Source organism: Phalaenopsis equestris, unplaced genomic scaffold (assembly GCF_001263595.1).
Source record: "Phalaenopsis equestris unplaced genomic scaffold, ASM126359v1 Scaffold000402, whole genome shotgun sequence".
Classification (NCBI taxonomy): domain Eukaryota; kingdom Viridiplantae; phylum Streptophyta; class Magnoliopsida; order Asparagales; family Orchidaceae; genus Phalaenopsis; species Phalaenopsis equestris.
In genome coordinates, this window is record NW_018164844.1 from 566959 (window position 1) to 581745 (window position 14787).

The 14787-nt window shown below is 31.9% G+C and overlaps 1 protein-coding gene across 1 annotated transcript; it reads right to left on the minus strand.

Annotated features, from left to right (window-relative positions):
* Positions 1–923: 923 nt before the first annotated feature.
* LOC110026837 lies at positions 924–11433 on the minus strand. The gene is made up of 3 exons (XM_020728004.1): positions 11172–11433; positions 10889–11085; positions 924–1002 (listed from the first exon to the last, which is right to left on the minus strand). Exons 1-3 carry the CDS (start codon positions 11379–11381, stop codon positions 990–992), a joined length of 420 nt encoding a protein of 139 aa, XP_020583663.1. The 5' UTR covers positions 11382–11433; the 3' UTR covers positions 924–989.
* Positions 11434–14787: the final 3354 nt, after the last annotated feature.

Consider the following 14787-nt stretch of genomic DNA (forward strand, 5'->3'; position numbering starts at 1 on the left):
CATAAAATGAAATGCCGGAAACCGCACACCATGAATACAATATTTTCCTTTATAAAGTATTAATATAACATGCATTATCAAGGCACCCAATATTTAATATTTTCCATAAAAAAAAAAAACAAAACACAATGAGGTATAGCATAGTATTTGTAAAAATAGCTCAAGGACCAACAAATGAAAACTAATGTTACTTAAACTTAAATTACATTTCAGGCAACAACTTGATAAAGAGTTAAAAACGATATATATATATATATATATATATATATATATATATAAGTCTAAAACTCAATGGAGCGTAATAAACAAATAAAATAGTTTTCTAAGGCAAAAACTTCATTAACAAGGTATCTAAAATAATTTTCTAAGGCAACAACTTCATTACCAAGGCGTACTATTAATTTTCTCGAAACTAGCATGAGAAGCTCAGGTTGGAAACTTCAGAGTCCGGGCAAAACTGACCACTGCTCATATATAGCGAAATATGCAATGCTTGCTCCCCACGAAGTGTGGAAAGTGACACAAAACATGAGCACAGCATAGACATAAGAAGAAAAAATGTATACATATAACTATATACATGTATATTTGTAAAGATAGCTCAAGGATCAACAAATGAAAACTAATGTTAGTTCAACTTAAATTACATTTCAATATTTCATCAATTATGCATAATCCATAATAATACACACATGGAGGAGATGAGTTTAGGACCACTTTACGGAGGAACTGCTTTCTTTAGCACGACAGTTGGAAGGTTGGTTACCTACTCTAGGAATGAAGCTCCATATAGCACACAAATTTTGCAATATATTTCTGATCTTCTTAATTCAGTGAATCAGGTTCCAAGTGATGACAGCTTTATCTTGTATATATGTATGTATGTGTGTGTGTGTGTGTTCATACATATATATATATCAATTCCTTGGTCACCTATAGAAGGCCAGACAGATGATAAGACTGCTGCTCTGAGAACTGCATGCAGTAGATCATGAAAAAATCCTGTAGAGAAAAGCACTGTCAATTTCATGAAAAGCAACACACAGAAGTCATTCAGCACATAGCAGCAATAGGCAAAAAACGCACAATGGTTACCAAGACAAATTCAATAGGGAAAATTCAAAGTCAGACCATGAACTCATATTAAATAGCAACAGTACAATTCAGGCAAACCCTTAATATAGAGTAAAAAACTATATATATATATATATATATATATATAATTTTATTTTTATTTTTTTGAAAAAGCTCAAGGGCAAATATATTGATATGGAAAAGATACAAAAATGTTGAATGAGATGGCCTAAAAGAAAGTCCAACTCATACAATACAACACACACAAAACCTAAATAAAGCAAAGATACATAAAGACAAAAAACCAAAAAGTCACAAAAGAGCACAAAAGTGCTAGGGACGTTCCACTTTAGTCCTCCTGCCTCGAGATCTCGGAAGTGAGCCGGTTAACAATTTTGTAAGATGAGTATCATTGTCCGTAGTAACCAAAGTATCATCCATCAGATTCCTAAATAGAGTAGATCTCCATTCTTCTTCTTCTTCCCGTAGTAACCAAAGTATTATCTATCAGATTCCTGAGCTAGAGAAGATCCTCATTCTTCTTCTTCTTTCTGGATGTATAGACCTGTCATTCCTCATCCGATGATTTACTCATCTGATCAGTAGATTTCAAAGGTGGTCGGACAGGTGTAGGTCGTTGCACATCATGATCCCCATGAGCCTGAGTAACATTAACATCTTTCTGGACCTGATGAAGCGGTGGTGAAGCAGTAGAAATATTTATACTTGTATTATCGGCGATAGGTTCTATGGCAGGCGGAGTCTGAAGAATCTCTCTCTCCCCCACGATAGAAGGTTCCAAAGACTGGGGAGCTACAACTGGGGACTGAATGGTTGTCATATTGACTACGGGGATATTGACGTCTTCCAGGGTATCCTTCTGATGATCAATAGTGTCAAAAACCCCCAGCCTCTAGAGGAGCTCTTTATTTTTTTTTTGTCTGAGGTGGGGGTGTAGATAGTGACATTTAGAACTGGAGTGGCCGAACATACGACAGTTCGAACAATACGACGGAAAAGGCTCAATCTCTACCTTCTGTCAATATCCATGGTGTTGTGTGCCCAAATAGATTTCCTCATAAGCGGGGTCCTCAGAAGCGGGTGAAGTGATGTCTCTTTCAGACCAGGGAGGCGAATCCAAACCGGAATGATTGACGGTTCCGCATATGGGTCAAAATCCACAAACCATTTCAGAATCTCCATTGTTATGTTATCAATCCAGATTATCCTTCTGGAAAATAATACAGAAGCGGTTGATCCACTCAGCTTTCTATACGAAAGAGTTGATGTCGGTTGCGAGCCAAAGTAACCGAAGTTGCGTCTGCATAAATTGGGACTTGCCCTCGTCCTTCACTAGCGCCTTCTTTGCTCAACAGAGACTCTTGCTTCTGAAGTGCAGCTGTAATTGGGATCAGGAGATGAAAGATTCACAGAAAAAAAGAAGATGTTGGAACTGCTTATGGACTTCCGAATATATATATATATATATATATATAGAGAGAGAGAGAGAGAGAGAGAGAAATTAGTCTAGAACTCGATGGAGCATAATAAACAAAGAAAATAGTTTTCTAAGGCAAAAATTTCATTAACAAGGTATCTAAAATAATTTTCTAAGGCAACAACTTCATTACCAAAGTGTACTATTAATTTTCTCGAAACAAGCAAGATAAGCTCAGGTTTAAAACCTCAAAGTCCAGGCAAAACTGACCACTGCTCATATACAGCCAAATATGCAATGCTTGCTCCCATGAAGCATGGAAAGTGACACAAAACATGAGCACAGCATAGACATAAGAAGAAAACATAAAATGAAATGCCGGAAACCGCACACCATGAATACAATATTTTCCTTTATAAAGTATTAATATAACATGCATTATCAAGGCACCCAATATTTAATATTTTCCATAAAAAAAAAAAACAAAACACAATGAGGTATAGCATAGTATTTGTAAAAATAGCTCAAGGACCAACAAATGAAAACTAATGTTACTTAAACTTAAATTACATTTCAGGCAACAACTTGATAAAGAGTTAAAAACGATATATATATTATATATATATATATATATATAAGTCTAAAACTCAATGGAGCGTAATAAACAAATAAAATAGTTTTCTAAGGCAAAAACTTCATTAACAAGGTATCTAAAATAATTTTCTAAGGCAACAACTTCATTACCAAGGCGTACTATTAATTTTCTCGAAACTAGCATGAGAAGCTCAGGTTGGAAACTTCAGAGTCCGGGCAAAACTGACCACTGCTCATATATAGCGAAATATGCAATGCTTGCTCCCCACGAAGTGTGGAAAGTGACACAAAACATGAGCACAGCATAGACATAAGAAGAAAAAATGTATACATATAACTATATACATGTATATTTGTAAAGATAGCTCAAGGATCAACAAATGAAAACTAATGTTAGTTCAACTTAAATTACATTTCAATATTTCATCAATTATGCATAATCCATAATAATACACACATGGAGGAGATGAGTTTAGGACCACTTTACGGAGGAACTGCTTTCTTTAGCACGACAGTTGGAAGGTTGGTTACCTACTCTAGGAATGAAGCTCCATATAGCACACAAATTTTGCAATATATTTCTGATCTTCTTAATTCAGTGAATCAGGTTCCAAGTGATGACAGCTTTATCTTGTATATATGTATGTATGTGTGTGTGTGTGTGTTCATACATATATATATATATACACACATACATATATATATATATATATATATATACACACACGCGCGCGCCAAACTAAAAAATTCATTGATGGGAAGAAGATACAAAGAATTTAGTGAGCTGGAGCTAGGAACCCGCTCACAAGGTATATAAGATTCAAAAGGTAATAAAAAAGTACAGTATACCCCAAAAAAACTAGGCAATTTCCCGAAAAAGATAAAAATGGCCTTCAAGCTTCTCGAGAGCTTAATCATGATGAGTGGGTTTTCCTCTCTCTCGGATCTAGAGAGGGAATCAGGCACCAAACTGTGATGCGGGCATCCACCCAAAACAAGCAAAGCATCCTCCTGTAAATTCCTGAGTTCTTTACTTTTTTTTTTCTTCTTCTTGGATTTATAGACATGTCAATCATCTTCCAAGGGTTGTCCCTACTTATCACTGAGTTGATCATCAATGGGAGAAAACTCTATCTGTTGCATACCTTGAACTTGGCACTCCGCCAAGGTTTGAGGGCTCTCAACATCAACAGTAATTGTTTCCATATATATGTATGTATACATAAGTATATATATGTACCCATATGCATGTATGCATATGTCCACATATGCACGTATGCATATGTATCTAGATATGTATGTATACATATGTATATGTACATACATATATACATATTTAATTATATATAATACATACATGCATATATATCTATTTGTACATACATAAATTTATATCTATATGTAAATACATACATACATACATATGTAATAACTGATGCTAAATAATAATAATAATAATATAAAGTGTAAAAAAGTAGTAGAACCTGATAGTATTCCAATAGAATTATGAAAATGTCAGAACTGAAAATTTCTTCGCTTATCAATTTTTTTAATATCATTTTAAAAACTAAAAATGTCAAATGAGTGAAAAAATAATCTATCGGGTTCCTATTTTTAAGAATAAAAGAGATGCACAACAGCATGCAAATTATAGAGACACTAAGTTAATATGTCATACATTAAAGTTATGGGAGAAAATAATTAAATGTAGGATATAACGTGCTACAAAATTATCTCAAAATCAGTTTGGATTCATGTCGGACAAGCCTACAATAAAAGTTGGACATTTATTGAGAGGTTTCACAAAAAGTAGAGAGAGAAAAGAGAATCTATATAAGATTTTAATGATTTAGAAAAAGTTAGGATAAGATTCCAAAAGAAGAACTTAGAGAATTAAAGAAATGAAAGGTGTTGATATTGCTTATATTCAAGTAATTAAAAATAGGTATGCTAGAGTTGTAATTTGTGTTCAAACACAAGGGGAATTGACCAAGTATTTTTCTATATTAGTTGGATTGCATCAGAGATTGGCTTTAAGCCCGTATCTTTTTGCATTAGTTATGGATATTATTAATAGACAATTACAAAAGGATGTACATTGGTCTATGTTTTTCACTAATAATATATTTCTTGTGGAGAAGACGAGAGAATTCAAGAAAACTTAATTTATGAAGTTAATTTTATAATCTAAAGGCTTTCGTTTAAATAGATCTAAAACTGAATACATGGAATGTAACTTTAGTAGTAGTAGATCTTATGACGAGTTTGTAATAATTAATAATCAAGTCATTAAATGGAGTAAATGTTTTAGATAGTTGAGGTCTATTGGTCAGGGCGATGGTGATATAAATAGGGATGTTATTAGTAGAATTCAACTTGGATGTTTGAAGTTGAGGAATGTATCAAGCATATTGTGTGATAGAAAACTGTTGCTTGGACTAAAATGGAAAATTTTATAAGATGAAGGTGAGACCTGCAACGCTTTATGGAACAAAATGTTGACCTGTTAAAGAGAAGCATAAAATTAAGTTGAGTGTTGTTGAGATGAGAATGTTCAGGAGGATGAGTGCTTTTATACTTAAAGATAAAATGTGAAACAAATATATTAGTGAAATGGTTGGAGTGACTCCAGTAACAGATAAGATTGGAGAGAGTGTCTTAAATGGTTTGGCCACGTTAAATGTCGACCATCTGATGACCTTGTTAGAAGAGTATATGTTTTAGATTTGATTTGTGTTAAGAAAGGTAGAATTAAACCTAAAAAGACATGGTCATGTTGAATAAAAAATGATCTTAATTTATTAGAACTAAATGAAAATATAACACTAAATATGACAACATAAAAAAAGATTCATGCAGCCGACCACAATTAGTGGAATAAAGACTTCTTGTTGTTGTTGCTCTCCTTCTTGATATATATTTTACTACATATATATAATAATAATAATACTAATAATAAGAAGAAGAAGAAAAGAGAACAAATAAAATAAGAATCCCTCCAAATAGTGAAGGATAAAAAATAGAATATATAAATAAAAGGAAACATAATTAATAAAATATATAATTGAGAGAAGAAAATTAGCACTTTCCTACATATATACATACATATATATATATATATACACACGCGCGCCTAAAATAAAAATTTATTGATCTAGAAAAAGATTGTGTGTGTCCAACCTATTTCAACACATGTTGGTCATGTTGGGGCATGCCATTGCTTCGTTTTATTACGATATTGAAATAAATGCATTGGATACGATGTATAGCATGTCAAATAATGTTATGGTCTCTCGATGACATAACAAGTTTGCCACATGACCAACATGAATATGAAAGGCTTTTTGAAGTGTTTATGCATCATAGCTTGCTCCGCAAGCCTTAGTTAGCACCATTGCAAGAGATAGATTGTAATAACTAAAAATAATAATACATATTATTATTATTATTATTATCGGGTTGATTTGAATAATCGCATGATGGTTCTTTACTAGAAGATAAGAGCCTCCATTCAGACCAAGTAATGACAAAGGAATAGAAAGGAGCGAGAGATAGCGAGGCGCGAACAAGGGAGAGACAGAGAGTGAAAAGAAAGAAGAAAAAGAAGAAGGGTTAAGTGCGGGTGAAGATAGTGAAGAAGGCCGACGTCGCTTGCAGAGATGACACTACTACTGCAATGAAGCTGCTTATTTCTCGTGTGTGGGAGGCTTTATCTCTTCTGGTGCGAAGGGAAGGAAAAGAAGAGGGATGAAGAAAGCTTTGCATCACGGCCATGTCTGGGGCTTAGAACCTTCAAGATTGGAATGAACGATCAAACAGTAAAGCTTTTAAATAAAAGGCAAGTTCAGTAATTGAAAAGACAAATTTTTATTTATTAATTAAATTGCTTAGTTAGCACCATTGCAAGAGATTGATTGTAATAACTAAAAATTATTATTATTATTATTATTATTATTATTATTATTATTATTATTATTATTATTATTATTATTATTATTATTATTAGGTTGATTTGAATAATCGCTTGACGGTTCTTTACTAGAAGATAGGAGCCTCCATTCAGACCAAGTAATGACAAAGGAATAGAAAGGAGCGAGAGATAGCGAGGCGCGAACAAGGGAGAGACAGAGAGTGAAAAGAAAGAAGAAAAAGAATAAGGGTTACGTGCGGGTGAAGATAGTGAAGAAGGTCGACGTCGCTTGCAGAAGATGACACTGCTACTGCAATGAAGTTGCTTATTTCTCACATGTGGGAGGCATTATCTCTTCTAGTGCGAAGGGAAGAAGAAGAGGAGGGATGAAAAAAGCTTTGCGTCACGGCCATGTCTGGAGCATAGAACCTTTAAGATGGAAATGAACGATCAAACAGTGAAATTTAAAAGTTTTTATATTCATTTTCTATCACTAACAGTTTATAATACAAAAAATAATTGAAAAAACCCATTAAAAAGAGCAATTTAACTAGTAAATAAAAATTTATCTTTTCGATTACTGAACTCTCCTTTTATTTAAAAGCTTAAACCTGAAAAATATTAGAATAATATAATGAGTTATCTAAGATAACTCAATGAAGCACTTACACTTCTAAACTACATTAGCCCATGATAAAAAGGCAATATATATGTTGGTATTTTCTAATATGTTCTAAAAAATTATATATTAACGTAAATCATACATTCATGATATTTGCACATGGAAGAAATCTAAATATTTTTATATGCATCGAGTTTTAGTTTATTTTTCAGGATTTAATCTTTAACTTTAGTATATTTCATATATTTAATTTTCACATTTGTCTCAAAAGTACTATCTACACAACCTAACACACTATTCTGTTAGCACATCAAGATCCAAAATATTGTTAACCTCATTTTTCGATCAACCCTTTCGCCTGGTTTGTATTTAATTAGATTTCACTTCAGCTAAATCTTGAGTTAAACCCTAATTTAATAAAACTAAAATCAAACTAAACGAAATTAAAATCAACCAAATTAAAACAAATCCAAATATAACCCGCACTAATTCGTAAAATTTACTGGAATAAATCCTAATCGACATAAACTCTGAAATTATCATTTTCTCTTCCCAGATCATTAGACTCAAAATTTCATATTGAAAGTTGCATAATTTTCATTATTATAAAAAAAAAACATGCAAACAAGTTCGATGATTGTTTGATAAAATTTTTACATAAAACTCCGCACAAATTTTCCATGCATGAATAATGTTCTCTTCAAACCCTAAAATTATTGTTTTCCCAACAGGTCAATCTGGTGGTGGAAATTATATTTTGTAAGTTGCATAATCTTCATAATCAAATATGATGAGCATGCAAACCAATTTGATAGTCATCGAAAACCATTTTTACATAACATTTTGCACTTAAGGTGTTTATGAATGAAAATTAATCTCATATAAATATTTTTTAACAATCAATATTTTTCAAAACGGACTTCGCCAATGCGTTTGTATCGTTGAAATCTTTCAAATGAACCTCTCTGTGCACAAATCCAACTCCATTTGAAGGCTCATTGAGCTGACAATTGTCAAGACCATAAAATGATAATTTTGATAATAAAAAAGAATAATTGCAAACAATTAGCTCAAAACAAAATCAAATAATTATAAATTAAATCACATTATGAAAAAGTTCATAATATGATTGAAACAATTTGATAAGTTTTCCCTCTTATCAATGGACCATGATGATAGAATGAAGAAGGTTAACAAGTCGAAATGCACACCAATATAAGAGTTGGCCACCAAAACAACTAACTTTAAATTTGAAACAATTTGGTGGCAAATCCAAGATGAAGACCGCACTGAATTACAACACTAACAAAGAAGCATGTCACACTGCAGTGAGAAATCCTTGAGGCCCAATTATCCATTGGAGAAGAGATTTTAGTAGTTACATTCAAATTGTATCAACAAAACAAAGTTAATATGGTGGCAACAAATTAAAAATTCTAACAAGTTGTGTTATGATGGCCACAATTGAAAATTTTACAAGAAGCACTACGGTAGAACACAAAGGTCAGCGAGTATCTCTAGTAAAACTAACATTGTGTTTGATTAAGAAATGACAAATATGAGAGTTGATAGAGAAAATTTATTGATTTATTTAATTATTGTATACTTAATATATACAAAATGCTGTAGATGTAAAAAGATAAAATTCAGAGAAATGGATGCAACAAAGAGAAATGGATATTGATGTGTCATAAATAATTTTTTATTATCGGGTGGGAATCTTGATGCTTTTTTAGCAACAAATATTTGGGTCGCTGTTTTAATAGATTCATAGTAAACTGAGCATCCAGAAAATACAAATCTAATGACAACAAAATGATATAATCTAATTCCAAATGAACTCAAAGCAGACACTTGAAGTAGGCATTGATGCATCAATTGAAAGATTAAATAATTTTTAAATCTAACCTACTTATAATCAAATCAAGAAGCTAAACAAGTAGAATCGAATGAGTCTGAGGTTATCTAATTTCAAGATCGTTAAGGCAAATAAATGTTGAAAAATTTATATGTGATCACAGGAATCAATTTAGACCTTCCGATATAGTGTTTTTAAATTTTCGCTAAATTTATTAAAATTTTCCTCTCAAAAACTATAAATATACTCTCATTCTTCACTTAAACAAGGAAGAAAACAAATGAGTAAACTGACAACTAAAACATTACAATTAAATAGAAGTACATGTGAACGACCATCAGCCATTGCCGACCACAACTATGGCTAGCCACCAACTATAACTTCTGTAGCCAAATATAGTTATTCCAGCCACCAACTTTAGTTTTTGCAACTAATTATGATGGTTATAGCAAAATTACTATTATAAAATTGTGGTTGTCTATTTTTGTAATCTCATCTTTCTAATTCAAGGATAGTGAACATTTGTACTTTCAATTTCCTTTAGGATTATTTTGACTGAGTCTAGTCCTGTAATTTTATTTCTTTCTACAACATTTTTACATAAAAAATTTAGTTCTCTCTTACATTTCTATTTGTGTGTGTTGAAAATAATACCAAGCTAAGACATACATTTTTCTATCGTTGAGAATTTTCTAATACACAATACATATGGTACACAAATTGTAGTAACTTTCGAAAGAAGATATCTAGCGCAGGGAATAACAATGACATGATAGTTTCTTAATGTCGACATCTTCACTGAAAAGGTGCACCTTCCTTTAAAACCATATACACATCTCAAAGGTAACCTCATGAATAATTAAAGGTCAAAACGGAAAGGTAAGGTTCTAAAATCCTTTTTTTTTTTTAATTTATACTTAACTCGCTCAGCTGTTTATTATATGGTTTTTATTAACCGTCCATCATCTCCACAACAATCCAAGAAAATTATGTTGGTGTTTCTGGTTGTAGACAAATTAACTAATTGATCATCAAGCCATCACTGCTTCGATAGCTTATTACTGTTGATCATAGGCCAAGCAATAGCTTAATCCAATCCATCATTTACGGTTATTAACTGCAAGAATCAGGATGCATGCGCCATATGTTTTCAACCATTGCATTGCCAAGCAATTAAAACTCATTATATATTATCCCAACAAATATGGGCTTCTTCCCTGTTTCTTTCACTATCTATGAAGTCAGCACCACATTATATCTCTCGTTTTGAAGAAGCGGAATTTAACTTGTCAATTCAGTGCATACCAAAGGCACAAACAGCAGTGTGAAGCAGCCGTAAAGAATAAAAAATCCAAAAAAAAAAAAAAACACAAACACAATCACACCCATTACCATTGGTTCGCTTCAAGACTTTCAAGAACATCTGCACTCACTCTCATAAGTTCACCGCAATCTCCAAATGAGATGGAGCTCCCAACTTGCAATAGCTCCGGACCCTCATTCCCTAAACGCGAGATTTTACAAGAAACCAACGAACAGAGCACTGATACCATGGTCTCGATAAGGCGGTCGATCCGAGCGCTGCAGACCTACGAATTCCAAAAAGAAGCTTGTGAGAGTCAGAAAATAGACAGGAAAATAGCAGAATAGAAAGTGGGAGAGATAAGAAGGACGCCTCGGTTGTTTTCAGGCACATAAGGGAGAGCGCTGCGTCCAAAACCCTAGTCCCAGAAGAGGAGTGATCGATTGAGTTAAGAGATTTGGTGAGGGAGGCGATGACCATAGATGTTCCAGCGTTTTCATGGTCGTCGAAGTCGGCATTGGGTCGATGTACTTCACCGGCGATCTTCGCGAGTAAATGTGTGAGCTCCAGTATGCCGCTCATGGAGCGCACACTCCGGAATAACAGAACCCCCGAAATACTCCCAATTAATCCAAAAAATATTACATGTGGAGTCACTAACAGAGTTACGAGCAGAGTCCAAATAAAACCAGAGGAGAATATTTCGAATAACATAGGTGATACAGTTATTCCCCCCATACTATTTAGTTGTTATTATATGTTATTCATGTGCTATTATGTTCTGAGAATATTTCTGATATTATAATAATATAATAACACATTAATAATAATTGAATAACACACAATAACACTTGAATTACAGAGGAGAAATATTCTTCTGCGTTTTTGGACGGATTTTTGTTTTCTCACATTTATGTGTGTGGTCTGATTTCATTGGACTTCGCACGTAACTCTACGTGTGGAGTCCTGATGTAATATTTTTTTCAAATTAATCACATTCAAAGATGGCATTCATGTGGCGTTAGAAATAGCTATAAAAGTATGAAGTTAAAATTTTATTATTTATTTATTATTAATTTCGATGGTTAAATTTGATTATTTATGACATAGAATATTTAATTATGCAAATATCTCTATTTTACTTTCTATTTAAAAGAATAAAAGTGTAAAATTTCATTTTGCAATAAAAGAAACGTTCACGTTGCTTGTTGAGGAATGAGGAGCTACCTTTTTTTTTGAAAAATCTATCACAATTCAAGTATTTTAAACATTTTCTTTCAAGAAATCGGACAATGACTTTCTACCACACACTAACAAATCTAATTGTAAAAAACATATTTTTTTCTCAAAAAATTGTGACTTTAAATCATGATTTTAAAAATTGAACTGAATGAACCGATATAACCAATTCAATTGTGAACAAAATCTTCGGTTAATTCGATCTCGGTCAAACACAACTTCTATGCATAACATTTTGATGAACCAATCAATTCTAATATTGATAATTTTTAAACTTATTATTTTAATCGAACAACTAGAAATAAAAAATTTTGTTTTAAAAATAAGAAAGTAGTTGAAATATCATCTTCTAAAATTTTGATTTGAATTCATACCCAAAACATTGAGATTAAAATGTTCTAAATTGAAATATTTTATATTAAATTAGCAAAAATATGATCATTTTATCATTATAGTATTATTTAAATCATATAAAAATAATTTTAATATTTATGATATCATTTGATTTGACTCCAAATGAACCCTTGAATCTTGAACTTCTTCTTTTGGCAATCTGATTTTCACAATTTATTTTAAAAGTAAAACAGTGAGAAATGTGCCCCAAGTGTGCCCTCAATTTATACCATAAAGAGTTATTATGATATGATATAGCATATTATTAAATATATTAATTAAGAGAGTAACTAAGATATGACACATGATTATATGGTTTATATCTGTATGGCATTTTTTTTTCCTTTTTGTATAGCATTATTTTAAAGTAGGGAAATTGTGTGATCAAGCAAGAGTACTCATTTGATACTTATATTGAAATTTTTGGGAAGGCTTGCCTATATAGTGATACTTGACCATATAATTAATATAAATCCTATCCTTTTAACATAGGGAAAATACTTATGGCCTACACCAATACAGAGTAGTGAAATAATCACTTTGATATTGGATTTATCGTAGAATAGTATTTTTGTCTATCATAACGATATACTATTTCTTTGATGTCCACTTTGATCACAAGTGAGAAATTTCAAAACTTTTGTGAGTGGTACCCCACAATGCAAACACACATCAACTCTTAAATTAGTTTTGAGTACAAAACCATCGAATATTACATGAATAAATATTTTTAAATAAAAATGCTTTTATTACATATTATAAATGATTCTTTATCATATGAATATCTTTAAAGTATTATTTCTTCTAATCATGCATCAAACTAACACAGATTTAAGTTTTTATTATTAATCATAAAACCCTTGCACTTGATTACATGTACAAGAGCCAAGTTTGGTGTCCTACTCTTGAGTAGTTCTTAAGATATTCTTCTCATTTATAAACTTTTTGCTAATCATTTTGAATGATAAAAATCAAACATCACTTCTTTCACCAAATCTAAATTACAAATGTTGAATTTATTAATTAACTCACTCTTTTGTCCTAGAAATTTAGGCCTACTGAATCCAGTGCGATCAACTACTATAATAATCACTTACGACTTTTGTTCCAACCTCATCGTACTAATTGGTATAACGAAATTCACATATAGTATTTATAATGGTCTAGCAATGTTGATAGTTTTATAAGTATTGAACAATGATTTAACATTTATTCTTAACTACCATGAATCACATAATTGGTATAATATCGCGTTGGTACACATTTAATTAGATATGATGGATGATTATTCTTTGGACGTGCATGTGAAAATGACCGTTTTCTAAGTAATAGCTAGGATTAATATAGTTTAACTTTTAAGTAGGATGCGTGACTAGTTTCACTAACGCTATCAATATCAAGCATGTATAAATTGTCTATCATATTTTTCTATATGATTTTATCATTTACTTCCAATAGATGCGTAGTAGATATAAACTCTATTTCAAAGCTTTTATCACATGGTTGATTTCAGCATTTTTTGTCCCAAGAAATCAAATAATAATAAATTATTACTTTTGCCAATAAATGCAATACCAATTCTGTTTATTATTGTGTTATTGCAAAAAGTTACTCCATAACCATATCAACACTTACTAAAACCTTTAAATGTTCTCAAATGCCTATCAATGCCTTGTCATCCCATGGTCCAAGACCTTAACACTCATTGTCATTCTTGAAGTCTAAATTTGAATTATAACAACTGCCTAATTAGATCATCACGCCATGACACTCAAGGTTTAGCATAGTGATGCTACTACGATGTTGTGGCATTTAGGTGACAATGTCGAGGCATTGAGCTCTCTATCGTTTTACTTCAATTTTATTCCAAGATAATGTTGTGGCTCTAAAGGTTAGCTCTGCAATGCTACATGATTATGCTATGATGTTCTGGACTGGCGCTATGTCACATTGCTCTCGGGAAACTTGTTAGAAAAATTCTCAACATGGTGCCATATTATGATAGTAGCATTGTAGCACTAATGCTCAAACTTCATAAAGCCTTTATACTTCTTATCTTGAGGGTCATGGATTAAAATAATATTTGCACAAAAACATGTAATTATAACAACTAGTTTAGGCAACATTTTGAGTATTTGTCTCACTCATCACCTAGCTCTGGGTTGACTTCATAGGTCTATACTATAATGATATATAATATTCATTTATAGTAGATTAGTTGTGGACATTCTTCTTCAAGTTAGTCGGCTCATAATGCATCATATCTCTATTCAACCTCCTCGGTGATTTCTTCCATTCTAGCTACCATGTGCATTAAGAAAAAAAAATTTCATCTTCAACCATATAAAGTATTTTT

Coding starts and splice junctions, on each gene's coding strand:
- LOC110026837 (XM_020728004.1), bottom strand. CDS start 11,381: ATGAGCGGCATACTGGAGCTCACACATTTACTCGCGAAGATCGCCGGT. Junction 11,086..11,171: donor TGTGCCTGAAAACAACCGAG/GCGTCCTTCTTA, acceptor TGGAATTCGTAG/GTCTGCAGCGCTCGGATCGA.